This window comes from Lynx rufus, unplaced genomic scaffold, assembly GCF_022079265.1.
Source record: "Lynx rufus isolate CCGP_SWC_20201006 ecotype Redwood Valley unplaced genomic scaffold, mLynRuf1.p SCAF_23, whole genome shotgun sequence".
Classification (NCBI taxonomy): domain Eukaryota; kingdom Metazoa; phylum Chordata; class Mammalia; order Carnivora; family Felidae; genus Lynx; species Lynx rufus.
The window spans coordinates 5,849,430-5,868,071 of NW_025814838.1; the positions used below are offsets into that span (position 1 = coordinate 5,849,430).

Below are 18,642 nucleotides of genomic sequence, written 5' to 3' on the forward strand. Positions count from 1 at the left end.
TTCATTTATTTTCTTTGGAGAAATGTCTATTTGGGTCCTTTGCCCACTTTTTAATTGGGTTATTTGTTTTGTTTTGTTTCCGCTATTGAGTTGTAGGAGTTCTTTATATATTTTGGATATTAACCCCTTATCAGATATGTGGTTTGCAAATATTTTTTCCCATTCCCTAGGTTCTCTTCTCACTTTGTTGGTGGTTTCTTTTGCTGTGCAGAAGCTTTTTAGTTTGACATGATCACACTTGTTTTGATTTGTTGCTTGTGCTTTAGGTTTCATATCCAAAAAACATCATTAACGAGACCCATGTTGAGGAGCTTTGCTCCTATTTTCTTCTAGGAGTTTCATGGTTTCAGGTCTTACATTTATTAATCCTTTTTGAGTTAATTTCTGTGAGTTGTGTAAGATATGGGTCCAGTCTCATTCTTTTTTTTTTTTAATTTCTTTTTTTTTGAGAGAGAGAGAGAGAGAGAGAGAGAGAGAGAGAGAGAGAGAGAATCTAAAGCAGGCTCCAGGCTCCAAGCTGTTAGCACAGAGCCTGAGATGGGGCTCGAACTCACGGACTGTGAGATCATGACCTGAGCTGAAGTCAGATGCTTAACCTATTAAGCCACCCAGGCACCCCTCATTCTTTTACATATGAATACCCAGTTATCTCAGCATCATTTATTAAAGAAACTGTGCTCTGCATTGAGTATTCTTGGCTTCTTTTTTAAACATTAGTTGATTACATATGCTTACGTTTTGTTCTGGGCTCTCATTTCTGTTCCATCCTATTTATCTGTTTTTGTGCCAGTACCATATTGTTTTGATGACTGTAGCTTTATGGTATAGCTTGAAATCAGGAAGTGTAATGCCTCCTGCTTTGTTCTTTCTCATTTCTTCAGCTATTTGGAGCCTTTTATGCTTCCTCATAAATTTGGGGAGTGTTTTTTGTACTTCTGTAAAAAATGAAGTTGAAATCTTGATAGAGATTATATTGAGTCGATTGATAGCTTTTGGTAGTACTGACATTTTAATAATATTAATTCTTCTATCCATGAACATGGGATGTCTTTCCATTTATTTGTACCTTCTACAATTTCTTTCAGCAATGTCTTGTAGGTTTCAGAGTAGAAATATTTCACCTCCTTAGTTAAATTTACTTCTAAGTATTTTATTGTTGTTGATGCTTTTGCAAATGAGATCCATTTCTTTATTTCATTTTCAGAAAAATCATCATTAGTGTATAGAAATGCTACTGGTTTTGTATACTAATTTTGTATCTTGTAACTTTACTAAATTCATTGATTCTATCTAACAGTTTTGGTTGAGTCTTTAGGATCTTCTACATATAAAATCATGTCACATGCAAATAGAGACCATTTTACTGCTTCTTTTTCAATTCTGATGTTTCTTTTTCTTTCCCAATTGCTCTAGCTAGGACTTCTAGTACTATGTTGCATAAGAGTAGTGAGAATGGACACTTTTGTCTTATCCCTGCTTTTTCTGCATCTATTGAAGATATGATTCTTTTCTTTTCTTTTATTAATGTGATGTATTACAATGATTGATTTGCACATGCTGAGTCATCATTGCATCCCAGGGATATATCCCACTTGATCGTGGTGAATGATCTTTTTAATGTGCTCCTGAATTCAGTCTGCTAGTATTTTACTGGGAGTTTTTATATCTATATTCATCAGGGATATTGGCCTGTAGTTTTCTTTTCTAGTAGTGTCCTTTTCTGTTATTGGTATTAGAATAATGCTGACCTTCTAAAATAACTTGTGAGTATTCCCTCCTCTTTGATTTTTCAGAAAAATTTAAGATAGATAGATGTTAATTCTTCTTCAAATGCTTGGCAAAATTCACTAGTGAAGCCATCTAGTCCTTGGTAAAATTCACTAATGAAGCCATCTAGTCCTTTGCTTTATTGGGAGATTTTTGATTACAAACTCAATCTCCTCACTAGTAATTGATCTATTCAGATTTTCTATTTCTTCCTGATCAGTCTTGGTAAGTTGCATGTTTCTAAAAATGTTTCCGTTTCTTCTAGGTTGTCCAGCTTGTTGGCATGTAGTTGTTCACTGTACCTTGATTTTTTTCTCTTAACAATATGTCTCAAAGATCTTTCCATATCTACATATATATCTCACTCTTTAAAAATTTTTTTTTATGTTTATTTATTTTAGAGAGAGAGAGAGAGAGAGAGAGAGAGAGAGAGTAAGTTGGGGAGGGGCAGAGAGAAACAGAGACACAGAATCTGAAGCAGACTCCAGGCTCTGAGCTGTCAGCACAGAGCCTGATGCGGGGCCTGAACCCACGAACCATGACTGAATGACACACCCAGGCACCCCTAACTCACTCTTTTGAATTGAATTGATGTGGTATTCCATACTATAAATAATTCAGTCTATTGCTCATTCCTTGATAGACATTGCTCAAGTTAGTATATACAGATGTGCTCTGATCTTTATAAGAGCTGTATGATATTTCTTAATGTGAATGTAACATATTTTAGCTAACCATTCCTTTGTTGATAGTCATTGAGGTTGTTTCCTATTTTTCATTATTTAAAAATAGCACTGTAATGAAGAAAGGACTTTGAACATGTATCCTATCAGCTGTGCATGTACGTGTGTGTGTTGTAAGCTAAGTTCCTAGAGGAGGAGCTGCTTTGGTAAGAGTATGCAGGTTTTAAATTGTGTGCCAGATTATTTACTTACATGGGGCCCTCCATCATCATTGTTCCATATAAGTGACAGTCAAGAAAGGAATTCTAGAATTCCCATTTCCAAGACTCTGTGCCACATCCTCAGTTCCTTTCCTTAAAAATCTAGTAACAGATTGCAAAATGCCACTTCTCTGAGCACCAATTCAGAGAAAAAGGAAGGCTATCATCTGGCACAAATTCTGTACCATGCCATGTTGGGGAAATCCATTCTGCAACTGACCGTTTCCTTTGGGAAGGGAGGGGGAGGCACTAGAATTAAATCTTTTCCCTTTCATTTATATCTTACTCACGGAAAGGAAAATTCTGAGTCTTTCAGGGTTTAGTATCAGTACACAGATCCTGTGTCATATGTCAGCCCAGGAAAGCCCTCTCTGTCTGTCTCTCTCTCTTTCCCCCCTCTTAACAAATGTTTCAATGTCATAATTAGGCAGTATCATATGGCCATGAGCCATCGCAGCTTGAAGAATTTTACTGATGTGCGGTGGATGGTTCTTTTTGAGTTTTATTTAAATTTTCCCCCAAACCTTGATGTATTTTGGGCCTGAGCTTCTGGATGTGTGCTAAGTTAATTTGCATGTGTGATAGCAAAGGAATGATTTAGAGTACAGGAGAAGGACCAGCCTGAGGTTTGCTTGCCAGGTACCCCCCTGGACCTTTCCCAGTCCTGACATGGCCATCCAGGGAAGAGAGGAGACATCAACGCAATGTGGACACGTTAGGGGTCCCACCAGCTCTCACCTCAGGGGCGATGTAGTCTGGAGTGCCACAGAATGTCTTGGTGGTCACCCCATCCCAGATGTTTTCCTTACACATGCCAAAATCAGCAATCTTGATGTGGCCCTCTGAATCCAGCATCACATTGTCAAGTTTGAGGTCACTGCAGCAGACATAAGAATTTAAGGATTTAACCAATGCTATTTATTTCAAATCAACCAACAGCTACTCATGATGCGCAAAACACCATGCTTAGTGTTGGGGAAGCACAGAAATGGATATAAACCAGTCCTTGCCCCCCGGTAGCTTCCAATCTGGCAGATAAAGAGAGGTCTACGCGCTTGTGTGTTTTTCTTTTCCTACAGATCCAACTGTGCCAAGCATCTCACAAGGACACAATGAGACAGCAGCTCTGAGAAGAGAGAGATCCACAGGAAGCTAAATAAAGAGCAGAGCATCCATAGAGCTAATCTTTGTAATTTAAGGGCCCCTTATATTTCATAGTAAGATATATTTTTCACAAAATTATTATTTTTGAAAATAACTCTGAAGATCATGGAGAAAAAAAAACTGATGGGGACAATCTGATTTGAGTTCAAGTGCTCTAAGCTCTCCTAGGCTGATTCCTAGCACATGACCCCAAGAGTTCCAGTTGATTCTTTCAATTAAAAAAATATGTTGCACACCTACTATGTGACAGGCACTATGCTTGGAGCTACTGTGAACGAGATAAACATCTTGTCCTTGTTCAGATTAAATTCCAATAGAGGGGAAAAGACAATTAACAAGTGTTCACATCTATAAGCATGATCATTACAGATTTTGATGGGTGGTGTGAAGAAAATGAAGAGCACAGTTAGTAACTGGGGAAGGTTTCTCTAAGCAGGATGTCAGGATGTGTCACCTCCATGGAGGTAACATTTGAGCTTTAACCTAAAGGACATGTGCTATACTCTCATTCTTTTATTTCATCTGTGTCGATGAGGAGAGCTTGGTTATTTTGGTAAATGCTTGCACAATCCCAGCATATTGGGTTATTCCAATATCATCACACTTTCCTCTTCCCTAAACATCTACTCCAATGTCAACACTTGGCATTTCAGTACCAATGAGGAGTCATGATCTGTGGGCAAGTCTTCCTTGATCTCAATAGAGACCACTTTCCTGAGAGATAAGAGGGTCTACTATACAATTCAGATCTCTACCTTAAGTCATCTTCATTGGGTGGTGGACATCTGTGGTCCCTACCTATTTTAGCATCTTATGACAAGATCATCCCAATATTCCTTCGAAGGATCACCCTTCCCTGATTCTCATGCCATAGAAGGGTGGTGGTGCTGATCCTAGCTCCTGGCTCCAGGAGTGGTTATGTGGGCCTGTTCTGGCCATATGAAACACCCCACCGTGCTGGTCACAGTGATAGCTTCAGGAATGGCTATGTGATCCAGTATGAGCTAGTCAAAGACATTGAGCATCAGCCCCTGGCACTTTGGCTGGTATCGTCAAAAAAGAAATGAGCTCTTTTTACTCTGGGATTGCTCAGCTGGTAGAATGTAAGTCTAGAAGTCCCAGGGGTCACCAGAAAGAGAAGAAAGCTAGTATAGATAAAGAGGAGCCTAGAGGAAAGGTGATACAGTGAACACTCATAACGTCATTTGAGCCCTGGATCCATCCATGTGTAAAGTCAGATCTGCCCCTTGGGCTTTTCAGTTATGTCGGCCAACAAATGTCTCTTTTAAACAAGTTAGTTTGAATTGAGTTGCTGTCATCACTTTAGACTAAAAGAATACAATCAGAAAAAAACAAATACATCGGCATCTCCTATCTGTGTCTGTGAGGTCTATGGGGGGGTGCCCACTTGGCACCACCTGTTCCATGATCTTTGGTACTGTCCATGGTACCACCCATATCCAGGTTTCATACTCATCTACAAGCCACAGTGGTCTCTGAATGTCAGCTTAGAATTTGTAAAACTGGATTTTGCAGCAACATGCCAAGTCTACATGTGACCTGATTAACAGAGACCCATGACATTCCCCTCAGCTTGACCATATGCCCCAAAACAGGCAGCTGGGGCAACTAGGGAAGTGATAACATCTTCATGTGTTCTAGCAAAGGAGTGGGCCACCCTCAGGTGCCAAGGGCCAACAGGTTGTGCAGCTAGGGGACACTCCAGTCATATTCATTGTCACAGAGTAGCATTTTGATAGTCTACTGCATTCTTTTGTTCAATGCAATAATCCTTCATTTCTGTTTCAAAAGGAGGCTGGAGCAGTTGTTTACATTTTCAGAAATCCACCAATGGCAAAATCATCACACATTCCAGGGATGGTGATCCATAAATAAGACTCTAAGCTTGGAAGGATCTTTGTCTCCCCTCCATCCAACATCTCCAGCCATGGTCCTCAGAGAGGGCAAGTCTAACATAATTCCTCATCCTCTTTATATAAGGATTGTCCAATTAACTGTAGAGCTAAATGAAAGAGGGAAAAAGACTTTTACCACATGAAGGTAGTTTCAATGAAATTATAAAACCACACATCCTCTGTTGTGTGATTTTTTTAGTTTTCATTTGATTATCAATTTCAAAAACTCTGTCTCAATCAAGGTTCTTGACTATGAGCAACCCCCCCCAAAACAAACAAACAAAAAACCCCCACAAAAAAACAAAAACAAAAAACCCAACTCTGACCATTTCAACCTAGAAGGAATTGTTTAAAAGGTACTGGGAGTTCACAGAATCTCCAAGGAGGCTAGACAACCAGATGTGGAGGCAAGGCAGCCAGGAGTAATGCTGAACTGCAATGCAGAGCTAGTCCAGTGACGATGTCACAGATGCCACCACAGACGTCTTGTTCCATGAGGCCTAATGCTGGACTCTGGGTGCTGTTGCTAAGAACTAGTTCCCCTCATGCCTCTGGAAACTAGATGTGGCTGATTACTATGGCCACTCTCAATTCTACAGTCTCTGCCTTTCTTGGTCACTACTTTCTGATTCACGGTGTTGTATGAGTGTGACAAGTGTCAAAGCCTAGGTTATGTGTCTGCCCTTGCTGCAGGAAGACTGTGAAAGTATGTCATTTTCTCTCTGTAGAGTAGGAGCTAGACTCTGTTCCTACACACAAATGAAAGAGATTCAGATGCTGAATTCCTTAAAAGAGTGACAAATGTCCCCTAAAAAATATGACTAGTTGAAGAAGAAAGGGAGAATGTGTAGTTAGGAGAGATAGCTTTGAGAGTTAGCTGAAGTCTCAGCACCTGAAATTTAATCTTTGTATTTTATGACCTGAATGGCAAAGGTCCTGGATGCCAGACCCCAACCAGGTCCCTACTAGATTGGAAACCTAGCCCTGGATCTCAACCCAACTGACAGGAAACTCTACTTCCTCTCCTGGTCCCTCCCCTGGAACGGGATTTTCTTCCAATAAAGTTGCAGTCCCACATTTAATCTACTCAGCAATCCTGAGCGGCCAGTTCTATTCTAGTCAAGACCCATCCCTCACAAGAGTTAGGTTCTAATGTCAGCACATAAGGTGAAAATCATGTAGAGCCAACGATTACCCACAATCCCCCTTTCTTTAGTTAAGCACCTGCTGAAGTCACTGGCTTGAATTAGGAGGTCATGCCACAGGGTGGATAACGTGTTCCTTTTAACACCAGAGTTCTGTTTGGCACAGGACACTCCCACTATGGCGGTCAAATGGAATCGGGGGCTTCATAGGTGCCATCTCTTGCACACGTGGTGACACAGTTTCATTGAGGGCAAGCATGGCCAGAATGAGCACACGATTTACAGTTTAAATTCTTATTTTTCTCTCTCTTCCTATTTCTTCACTGAGCTCACCCTTGTGCCAGGTGAAACCACTCCTTTTCCTGACCTTCATTCTTCCACTATCAGGAATAACTATGGAGAGTAGGGATTCTATGTACTCAGGATGACTGTCCTTCTCCGCTAGCTTCATATCATGGCTTCAAGGAGTAAAAAAAAAAAAACAAAACAACAACAACAAAAAAACAACAAAGCCCCTGGACTCTGCAGGCTTCTGGCAAGATACACACTTTCCATCCCTTCATTCCACCAGTGCCCACAGCCCCCCCTCCACCATCTGCCTTGAGCCCACCAGGGTTCATCTCTTTATACCTTTTTGGTCCTATGTCTTTCAATTGCACTGCGATCCCAGGACATTCAGGTCACCCTAACCCTCCAGAGCCCGATCCCGTGCTCTCCACAGAATGACAGGCACCCTGCTCACCACGTGGCACACACCAGCCCCCCACCCTGCTCGACTTTTCTCTACAGCACTTATCGCAACCTGACACACCGTGTCTCTGGGATTTATGGATCTGTCTCCGACCACTACAACAGAAGCTCTACAAAGGCAGGCGGTTTTGCCTGTTTCCTTCCCTGCTGCATCCGCACCATCTAGAAGAGTGTCCAGCACATAGTAGGCTTTTAATAAATGTATGTCAAATAAATGAATGACATGGCGTTTCATGGCTCTTCACGATCTTTTCGATAGACTCTCGCCCATGCCAAGTGCCCTTTGGAAGCCCCGTGCCCCTGCCAGCCTCTCTTGCATAACCAGCCAGCCCAAGCCTGCACTGCCTATGCCATTTGCATCCATGTGGCATCAGGAGAATTGTACACACTGGACTCACTGACCAATAGCAGCCTCAGGCTCAGTAGTCTGCCGTGCGTGAAATATAAAACGGTATGACTCACACAGCCATGATCATACACTTGCTCCTCCAAAAACGGGCAAATGCCAAGTCCTGAACTTAATCCTGTCTTTCAGGGCAAGCATTTCAGAGATTCATTTCTAAATTGTAGTTACATAGCAAAAAAAAAAAAAAAAAAAGTGTTTCATAATAATAGGATCCATCATATCCCGCCAGCCGAGATTCTCTGCTTGCTCCCCCAGATTGGGGGTCCAAAGACAAGAGAAGGAAGTGCCAGGCCCCCACCGGTGAGCCTCCCCTTCTTAAAGCGAATGGTCTCACATCTGAGGCTCTGAACCATCACTGGTGGTGGAGTCCATAGAGATCTTCCCATCACCATCGAGAGCTGCCCAAACTTTGCCAGGGCAGTGGGCGATGCTGCCTGGCAGAACACATGCCCAAGTCAGGACTGGAGGATTCCTCCCCCACCATGGATTCTAATTTTAAAAGCAGTTAAAGAAAGAGGCAGGGAGGGAAGGAGCTGAGGGAGCCGCAAGGATGGAAAGGGTAGCAGTGCTCACTTACCGGTAAATGATGCCCTTGCTCTGTAAGAAGAACAGACCGATGGCAATTTCTGCAGCGTAAAATCTGAAATTAGAAAAAAAAAAAAAAGCGATGGAGAGATTCAAGGACATCGTATGCCTGGCAAACCCTCAGAATTCCATACGATATTGAACCAGGCGTAGGGCATTAACATCTCACCATGGATGGTCAGCCACACGTCTCCTAAAACGACGTCTGGGAGTGTAGATGTGTGGACAGAGTTTAGAGAGCCGGGAGGCTGCCTTAAGGACAAATCAGAGGTTCAGCACTTGCTCAGCGGGGAGGAGGCCCTGGGAGAGGACGGACTGGATGGAGAAGGACAATTTCTGTCTACGACAAATCGAGTATCTGAATACTAACAGCTAAACTGTTGAAGGCTTACTGTCTACCTGCCACCATCTCAGGTTATTATCTGATTAAATTCTAATAACAGTTCTGTGAGGTAGGCCCTACTTTTACCTCCCTCTTCCTGACATGAGGAAACAGAGGCTTAGTGACAGAAAATAACTTGATTAAGTGATATCACTAATGAATGGCATGACATCTGTCTAAAGCGTAAGCTCTTTTTTTTTTAAAGTTTATTTATTTATTTTGAGAGTGAGGTGGGGAGAAGCAGAGAGAGAGGGAAAGAGAGTCCCAAGTAGGCTCCAGGCTGTCAGAGCAGATTCCAATGCGGGGCTCAATCCCACGAGCCCATGAGATCATGACCTGAACCTGAAACCAAGAGTCAGACTAAGCCATCCAGGTACCCCTAAAGTAAGCACTTAGCAAAGGCTGAGAAGAAAAGAGATTTTGAGAGAACCAGAAAGTCCAGTTATACCACAGGGTTAGGCAGGGCTTTAGGGAACTATGTTAAGTGTTCTGACAATTTGTTTTCTGTGATAATGAGCATAGGGTCCGTGCTCAGTTAGGCATTAGAAGCAAAAGAAGAGCCAACCCCCTGGTCCTATGGGAATTATGAGTAGATCTAGAAGCTCAAGAATGCAAACCCTACCAGAATACAGTGCTCACAACCTCAGCAGGTGGGAAGAGAGGGGGCAGAGCTGAACTGAACAGGAGCCAGCAAGCCTTGGGAGTGACCAGATAGAGCCCTAGATTGAGCCCTCGGGGGCTTTCCAGAGGGACAATAAGATTTTAGCAAACCCCTCAGGAGAGGCTAACTCTGGTCATCCCACAACTTGCTGTCCCTGTTTACCAACAGCAGGGGAGGAACACGATGAGATCTGTGTTCTCAAAAGAAGATTCTGGCTGCCTTGGAACTGACAGGGACAGAATGGACTCAGCAGGGGAAACAGTTCCAAAAACCTGAATCAGTCTCCCCACCCAGGAGCCACAGGGCACAGCTACAATGCAACTTGATTCCTCATCCCCCAGGAATAAGGGCATCTGAGTGTGTGTGTGTGTGTGTGTGTGTGTGTGTGAGAGAGAGAGAGAGAGAGAGAGAGAGAGAGAGAGACAGCGAGAGAGAGAGGGAGAGAGAGAGGTGTAGGACAAAAATCTGGGTCAGAATGTGGATCTGTCTCACACCAGCTCTGTGATCTTGAGCAAGTTTCTACAAACTCTGGGCCCAGGCACATACTAAGCTCTCAACAAATACTGACAAATGAATAAACAAAACCTACAAGGATATCCCCCGAGGCATCTAGGGGGCCTTTCCCTTAGGAGTCTGGGGCAAAACATCAGCGATAAAGAAAGAACTGTGGTTCTCAAGCTTTAGGTTCTTAGCTGGTATCAGGAAAACAAAAAAGAAAAGGATCCCATATCAAGCAGAATACCTTTTTCCCCTGGCCATACATTTATCATGAAGCGGTTCAAGATGTTAACAATCCCTATTCAGCTAAAAATCCAAGGGAACAAACATGCAAGGATCCCACAGGAAAAGAAGCCCAGCACAAGTTTGTACTTACACAGCATGAGGCTCCTTAAACCGGCCAACTTGTTGGATGTGGTACATGAGGTCACCCCCGTTCACGTACTCCATCACAAAGTACAGGCGGTCCTGGGACAGGAGAGCAAATGGCAACATCAATATCCTGTGTTTCTCAGGTTCCAGATGGAGAGCAGCGAAGAGCTGGGATTTATGATCAAAACCCCCAGGACTCTGTGACAAGCCCCTATTTGCCAGTCCCATTATTTCCCAAATGCAGTATTTGTGACACTGGAAGAATGCAACTGGGCCAAGGTGGCACATGATTTTTTTTTAAATTAATAACTGCAAAGTTCTATTTGTTTGGAAATGGAAATTGTAATTAGATTAATATTGTGACTTAATGGATATTATTATTTAGGATAAAAGCTAATTGTAACAAAGAGTGGAAAATAAATCCATGGATCATATTACAGATAACAGGTAACTGTGGTAACCAGCCTCCAGGATGGCCCCCTGTGATTTTCACCCCCTGGTCCTCACGTCCTTGTGTAGCCTCTTCCCACAAGGAATAGGACTGACTTGCATAACTGGTAGAGCAGTGTAAAAAATGGGGGCACCTGGGTGACTCAGTAGGTTAAGTGTCCGACTCTTGATTTTGGTTCAAGTCATGGTCTCACGGCTCGTGAGATTAAGCCCCGCATCAGGCTCTGTGCTGACAGCATGAAGCTTGCTTGGGATTCTCTCTCTCTTTCTCTCTCTCTCTCTCTCTCTCTCTCTCTTTCTCTCTCAAAATAATTAAATAAACATTAAAAAAAGAATATTGTAAAAATTACAGTGTGTGACTTCCATGACTAGGTCACAAAAGATACTGTAGCTTCCATTTTGCTCTCTCTTGGATCATTTGTTTGGGGAAGTTGGCCACCACGTCATGGGAATGCTCAAGCAGCACATGGGAAGGTGCATTTGGCCAAGAACCAAGGCCTCCTGCCAATGGCCAGCACCAACTCCCCAGACAAGGGAAGGAACCACCTTGGGAATAAACTCTCCAGCCCCAGTCAAGCCTTCTGATGACTGCAATCCCAGCTGACCACTTGCCTACAACTTTTCATGTGAGACCCCAAAACTAGAACCACCCAAGTTAGCCACTCGTGAGTTCCAACCCCAGAAACGGCTAGATAATAAATGTTTATTGTGGTTTTAAGCCATTAAGTATTGAGGTATTGTAATAGATAACTAACTAACATGTGACTACGGAGGGAAACAAATTCTTTGAATTTGAGTGGCCTTGGAGGGCATATCCAGAAGGAGTGCAGGACTGTGAGACAAGGAGCCCACAGAGAACTAAGCTGACATACGTGAAGTGCTCTAACACGATGGTGGCCTCATCACAAATGTTTCAGCTACCATCAACAAAATCTTATGGCTCACAGAAGATTATTTTATACATAATAGTCATAGATGCCTTTGCCCAATGTGTACTGTCTAATAACTGGAATGATAACTATTATAAAATAAAGCTGCCAGGGCACGTGGGTGGCTCAGTTGGTTGAGCATCTGACTCTGGCTCAGGTCATGATCTCATGGTGTAAGAGTTCGAGCCCCGCGTCGGGCTCTGTGCTGACAGCTCAGAGCCTGGAGCCTGCTTTGAGTTCTGTGTCTCCCTGCTCTCTCTGCTCCTCCCCCACTCGCACACACTCTCTCTCAAAAATGAATAAACATTAAAAAAATTAAAAAAAAAATAAAGCTGCCATCTTGTGAGCATTTATTATGTGACTTAGCCAACTGTCTTTACATATTTTGTCTCACTTATCTCTCTAAACAATCCAACAGGACAGTATTACCATGCTTCCCCTTTTAAAGATGTTAAAGTTCAAGCCCAGAAAGGGTAAGTAACTTGCTGATTGTCGGTGATTCAGCTGTTCAGCGGCAGAGCCGGGATTTGAACCCCAGGCAGGTTGGTTCCAAACCTTATCAGGCTGCTACCCGTGTAAGACTCTGACTAGACGTTGTATGGATGTGTGCGTGTGTCCTCCCTTCTAAGAGCTTCCAGTCCAGGAGGGGCGAGAAAGGACCTAGAGATCCAGCCACACAGCAAGACAGAAGCTGACAGGTCACAGGGCAAAAGTACAGGTTGATCACTTATTTTTGCAAAGTCAAGGGACTTTCTCACACTACTTCACCCCCTCAACATCTTTACTGAGAGGCAGAGAGGGAGGCAGAGTTATCACTTCTGTCTCTCAGTGTCCAAGGCGTATGAGGCTTGCAAAAAAAGGTCATCCACAAGGTAGTGGCAGAGTGGAGATAGTCAGTCAGAACCGCCGACACCCAGCCCCTGGTTCTTTGGGGGTTTTTTTTTGATAGAAAACAAGCCTTAAAAATAGCATCTGTCTTTGCTGCACATTGAAGGGAACCAAAACACTTGCTTTTAAAAATTATTTTTAAAACTAGCAGATGGCATTGGCCACAGAGAGAAAAGTAAGTAAAGGAGAGATTTCACTTGCTTGCTTGCAGCTTTGGAAGAACTCAGCTTGCCCCCCAAACTCATTAGTTAGAATCCCAACATCAGGGAGAGCTCTGCTTGTAGCTAATGCCGTGTTTTGTGGTTTGCTTCTGCCATGAACCGTATGCGGGAAAATCCTGAGATCCATCATCTTTGAACTGTACTGAGTCTGCCTTGGGCACACCAGTGCTTCATATAGGAAACAGTGTGGCTGGCGTCCTGCCTTCTCTGTTTTCTGAACGAACACTTAATGATGCCCGCCCTAGGCCAGGCATGATTTTACTACCAGGGAGGCTGCTATGAATAATCCATGGTGCCTGATGTTAAGGATTCCCCAGATGCGTGAGGAGACCAGGTAAATTTCTAAACGGCACTGTTTCCCAAAATGTGGAGGGAGATAATTTTAGGTGGGCTATGGATGCATAAGGCTTTACCTTCATAGTTTTGTGTTTATTTTAATGTGTATTTTGGAAAACAGAACTAGCCCTTGAAGCCCCTGATTCTGTGGCTATTATTGCTGAGGGGGACAGCGGAGTGCATAGAGTTACAAAGGACGAAGGAGTGAGGCAAGGCTGGGACCAGATTATGATAAATTGCATAAGGCCATCAACTTCAAACTTTGGTTGTCTCCCACACGAGCTCCAAGATTTTACCACATTTACCCGCCTCATCCGCTAAAATTTACTTAAAGATATTTCCATTAAAATTTACTTCACTTTTTTTTACTTAGACACATTATTTAACGATTTTACAACTTCATACCAAAGTCATAAGTGGAAATTCATTGTCTCTGTAAAAAAACAAAAATGCATATCTGGAGTCTATCAACTCTATGCTGTATCTGGTCTGGCTTTTGCTCTATCGGTCCCTCAACGGACTTATTTTTAAAGCAAATGCAATTTGTCCATGTACCACCAAGTTCATCTGGCACTCCAAGGTAAGGCACATCCAAATTTGAAAAACACTGCCAGGGGCAACCTCGAGCCAATCTTGAGCAGGGAGGTGAATTTTAGAATGGTTCCTTGAGCATTTATTTTTGCAAGTCATGTATTAGGTGTTAAAGGGGTAAACAATGATGAATAGCATATGGGCCTTGCCCTCAGAGAATTCAGAGTCTTGTGAAAACAGATATGCAACCAACTCGAGCCAGAATCTAAAATAAAACGTGATAAGAGGAATTGCGTGACAGGCACGAAGAGGGAGCTCCGGGGGCGTCAGCTAACTAAGTGGTCCTCACCCACTGCCTCGGATTCTTACATAATTATCCCCCCCACCAACATAATGCCCTGAGATCTGACTTTGCTCCCCACTCTTCCAATAAAATCGTTTCAAGGCCTCAAAAGATCTTTCTTCTGGTCACGTGCAGGGTTCTCCATTAGGACCTCTTCGCTGTACTGAATCTCCCCGAATTGTTCAAGTTTCCAGCGAAGACTTGTCACAGCTTAAGACTTCAGCCCTCATCTCTCTGGGCTGATGAGTCTTGACTTATATTTCCATCCCCTGTCTTTCTCCTGAGCTCCAGTTCGCTCCAGCTGGCTACAGGACGTTTCTACGTGGGTGTTCCACTGTCGACTCCAATTAAAAGCGCAGAAAGGCAAGCTCTCCCTTCCCTCTTCAATCTAGACAGCCTGCTCAACTTTCAAAGCGTTTCCCCCAAAACTGTCATTGTTATTGTTGTTATTCTTCATTAACACGCTGCCCTTGTCCCCCGAGCATGAAACGACTTCAGGTAATTTTAAATTTCCCTTCCCCTTTCTCGCTTGTGTTCAGTCACTGAGGAAATCAAACTAAATGTCTGTCTGTCACACCGCATCATGCAAAATGGTTGGATAGAATGTCTCACATCTGGAGCGGGAATGTAAGGGTAGTTTGATTTAAAACAATGACTGCAAGGCATGTGCCGAATTTATCTGGGTGGGGGAGGGCGGGCATGGCAGAGAATTCAAAGAAATCGTCATTCTTTCCCCAAGGCGGCTGAAAGCGGGATGTGATGTGACGCCCACGTGACTGCTGGGGGGGACACCTGACACTTTTAAGAAGATGCCACAGACAGAGAGGATCCAGAATGTGGGCAACTCCAAGAGCATGCGCCATGCTTTCAAGTGAGTTTCAGTAAGCATTTGCCTATTGAATGATCTTTAACGGTTTGCGAAGCTGGCCAGTGAATCGATCCTGTCCGTAAGCCGTTCCTTTTATTGCTCAGATGCAAGTACTCGTCTCGAGAAGCTGTGCAGTGCCATGGTGGAGAGCCGTACCTGTAGCATGCACTAGTCCTGGGTTCAAGTCTCAATTACACCGCTTGCACACTCTGAGGGCTTGCATCCGGTACTAAACCCTCCCTGCCTTCCCAAAGGGGTAACGACAGCTTCTCCTTCAGAGGGTTTTGCAGAGATATAGAGATGATGCATGTCACATCCTTGCAGATTCAGTGCCTCCCTCAAGTAGTCATGGACATGTGTCACACACAACTTTTTCCCCTCTGTATTCTATAGCCTTAGAATCCTTCTCAGAATCAAGCAATGGATGCTCCTCTAACTTTCTTTCCAGCTTTCCAAGCCTTGCCCTTCCACACAGAGAGCAAAGCTCTCAAGGGCTAGGACCATCTCTACTCTTCCTTGGATTTCTATAGACCTTTGATTACTGAATGAACATGCAAAGGCCACCATTATATGCCTGGGCTACGTTCCTGAGTCCTCTCCTGCACTCACGATCCTCAGATGCTTCAGCTGCCTAAAGCGCCAACACGTGCAAAACTCTCACCAGCTTCCCCTCCTCGGAGGCACTCGATGCTGTGTTTGTACCACCAGCGGTACGTCATGCCTGGCTCCAACCTGTTAGTTTCCTTGCACTCAAAATGGCGACTCCCACTTGACAGGAGCACCAGTGATCCTTTCCCTATAGATCCAACCCCTTCTTAAGGGTTCCTACTGAGTTGGTAGCAGCCAACTACCAGTGGACTGGGCCAGGAATAAAACTTCTGACCTATGCTGAGCCAATCAGATTCTGTTTCCCAAGAGTACGAATTAGAACCAATCAGATTCTCTTTCCCATGAGTGTGAATCAGGGAATTCGGCAGATAGGCAACCTGCAAGGAGTTAGAGAGGCTATGCTGTTACCATGATCAGGGAGAAACAAAGAAAACAAGGATAAAGAAACAAACATCTATTCTAGAAAGCTCTGAAGTTCTGGTTCTTCATGAGGCTCAAGTATATCTTTGCCTTTGGGTTGTTTCCTTCCAATAAGATTCTGTCTCTCTCTCTCTCTCTCTCTCTCTCTCTCTTTTTAATGCAATAGTTTGGAGGAGGAGGTTTTCTGTTTCTGGCAACCCAACTATTGCCTACTGAGACTCTGCCAGAGTTCCTACAGCAACACCCTTCTATCAAACCATACCCCTGGGCACTCATGCCAACTCTGAGCCGATCCTGAGTTACCAGGACCCCTTGGATGTTCTCGGTGTTCAAAGGACATGACCTCAGGGGCCAGGTCTACAAGTAGAACCATCCTCACCCCTCTCCCTGTCCCTGCGTGCATTCTGGGGCGATGCCCATCCCAGCATGCCTTGCAACTGAGTTCTTGCTGGACCACGACAGCAAATTTGGGGAGGAAGTAACTTCTGTCCTTCAATGACTCATAAAATCTAATTCTATTTAAAAAAAAAAAGAAGTGCATATGTTCAATTGAAAAGAAAACATTTAAAATAGATGTTTTGCTAAGGAGACTTAACTGCCTGTGCCCACTGGCAGTTGGGAAATTGCATGAATGTGCCAGGCTGACAATTGTCCCTGAGAAAAACTGTAAAAGGACCGGAGGAAACATAATCCTTTTGTGCCCATGCAGCAAGGCGCCCCTCAAACTCAGCTCCATTAGTGCAGGTAGCCTCCATTTATTATTTATTCTGCACATTGTACATCGTCTCAAATCCTCACTTATTACACTCACTTGAAAGATGATGAAACCAATATTCAGAGCTGTTAAGTGACTTTCTAGAGGTCACACAGCCAATAACCACACACACAGACTTATGTGGCTGAGGCGCTCATGCTTATCCCTCTGTGCTTCTAGAACAATTTGCCGAAACCCCAGTTCATCTAATGAGCAATTTTAAAAATTCAACTTCTTTCTGATGGCTTTTACATCTCCTTGGGTATTAACTTTGGCCATCTTGTGGCACATTCAACACTTTCAAATTGTTTTATTATAGACATTTCTGAAATAATATAAATTCAAAACAAAGATAATTATCCACGGACCCCTCCCTAAATCAAATCAAGGTTTTCATTTGTCTGTGTCTTTTTCGGATTCTTTTCCGTGTGCATATGCAGTTTTAACACGTTTAGAACAATCTCTTAAATAAAATTTAATACCTTTCATTTTCGGTTAACGTTGTGCCATGCATATTTTTCAGAGATTTTTTTAATCCATTTTTTTTGAGAATATACTTCTGATGTAACTTTGCTTTTCCAAATAAGTTTTTTAAATTTAAATTTGCATCATTCTAAGAATGACAAAAGTTGTTTTGCATATTGGTGGGTGTCTTTTTCCCTTTTATCTATTTTGGCCACCTTCGGATTTTTTTTTTTTAATTCTATTAAGGATCTTTCGTTTTCAAAATTCTAAGTCACTAGCGAGAAAAACACATCAAATTTGCAGCACGTTAGACTGGATTTGTCATTTTTTCAAAGTAGCTGATTCATAAAGGAATTCTGGGTCACAAAATACAAAATGACAATCCACTCGGGTTACACCGGCCTCCTCTCTGCTCCTCAAACACGCTGAGTATATTCCCGCCTAGGGCTCTTACACTCACTCTTCCTCCTTGTCTAGAACGCTTTGCCTCCAGATAACCACATGCCTCGTTCCCTCACTTGCTCTGGCCTCTGCTCAAACGTCACCCTTATCAGAAAGACTTTTCTTTGATCATCCTATCAAAAATAGCATCCCTCCGACCCAATCCCTCCATCTCTTCCCCCGTAATGTTCTGTCGCACTGTTGTTGGTTATCTGTCTCCCCCCTTGGACATAAATTCCACAGGAACAGGGGACTTTATCCCTTTTGTCCACTGATGGAGCCCTCACAAGGATGCAGCTGGGTCCTGACACATTTATTTCAACAAATAAATATTTGCTGACAGGATCAATAAGCATTAGTAGCCTCTGTATACTGCAGGCATGGTCTGACTTCTAGGGAGGCTGGCTTTAGAGATACTGCCTGCTGCAGCCCAGCCTGCCTCCCCTCCTCCGCGGCACCAATCAAGGGGTCAGGGGCGATGCAATTCCAGAAGGTGAGTGTGAGCCAGATGACCGCCTCTATGGGCCTTCCCCAAAAACGGGGTGTTGCCTTCCTGCTCACCTGAGACAAGCAACCGATGATGGTTTGCCTCATATATATGCAGTGCTCCCTACATTTGAAAATCTCTCCCACCATAAAACCTTTCCAATCATTGCAGTATCCTTGTAGGGTGAGCAGGTGACTCTTCCATAGTGGAAGGAACCCCTGAAGGGGCTTTAGGAAACCTGGCTGTCTAACCAGACATTTCGCCTCTCTGAGGGGTGGTTTCCACCGAAATGTGGACAGCACTTGCTTATA

The 18,642-nt window shown here is 43.4% G+C and overlaps 1 protein-coding gene across 2 annotated transcripts in view; it reads right to left on the reverse strand.

The window, feature by feature from the left end:
- Positions 1–18,642, reverse strand: part of PRKCB (protein kinase C beta) — a 333,238-nt gene that overhangs the window by 35,768 nt on the left and 278,828 nt on the right. For both annotated transcript variants that reach the window (XM_047087202.1, XM_047087201.1), the window contains exons 11-13: positions 10,594–10,685; positions 8,669–8,731; positions 3,449–3,587 (exon numbers count right to left, since the gene is read on the reverse strand). In XM_047087202.1, the coding sequence (XP_046943158.1) occupies positions 3,449–3,587; positions 8,669–8,731; positions 10,594–10,685 (294 nt within the window). The remainder of the gene's footprint in view (positions 1–3,448; positions 3,588–8,668; positions 8,732–10,593; positions 10,686–18,642) is intronic.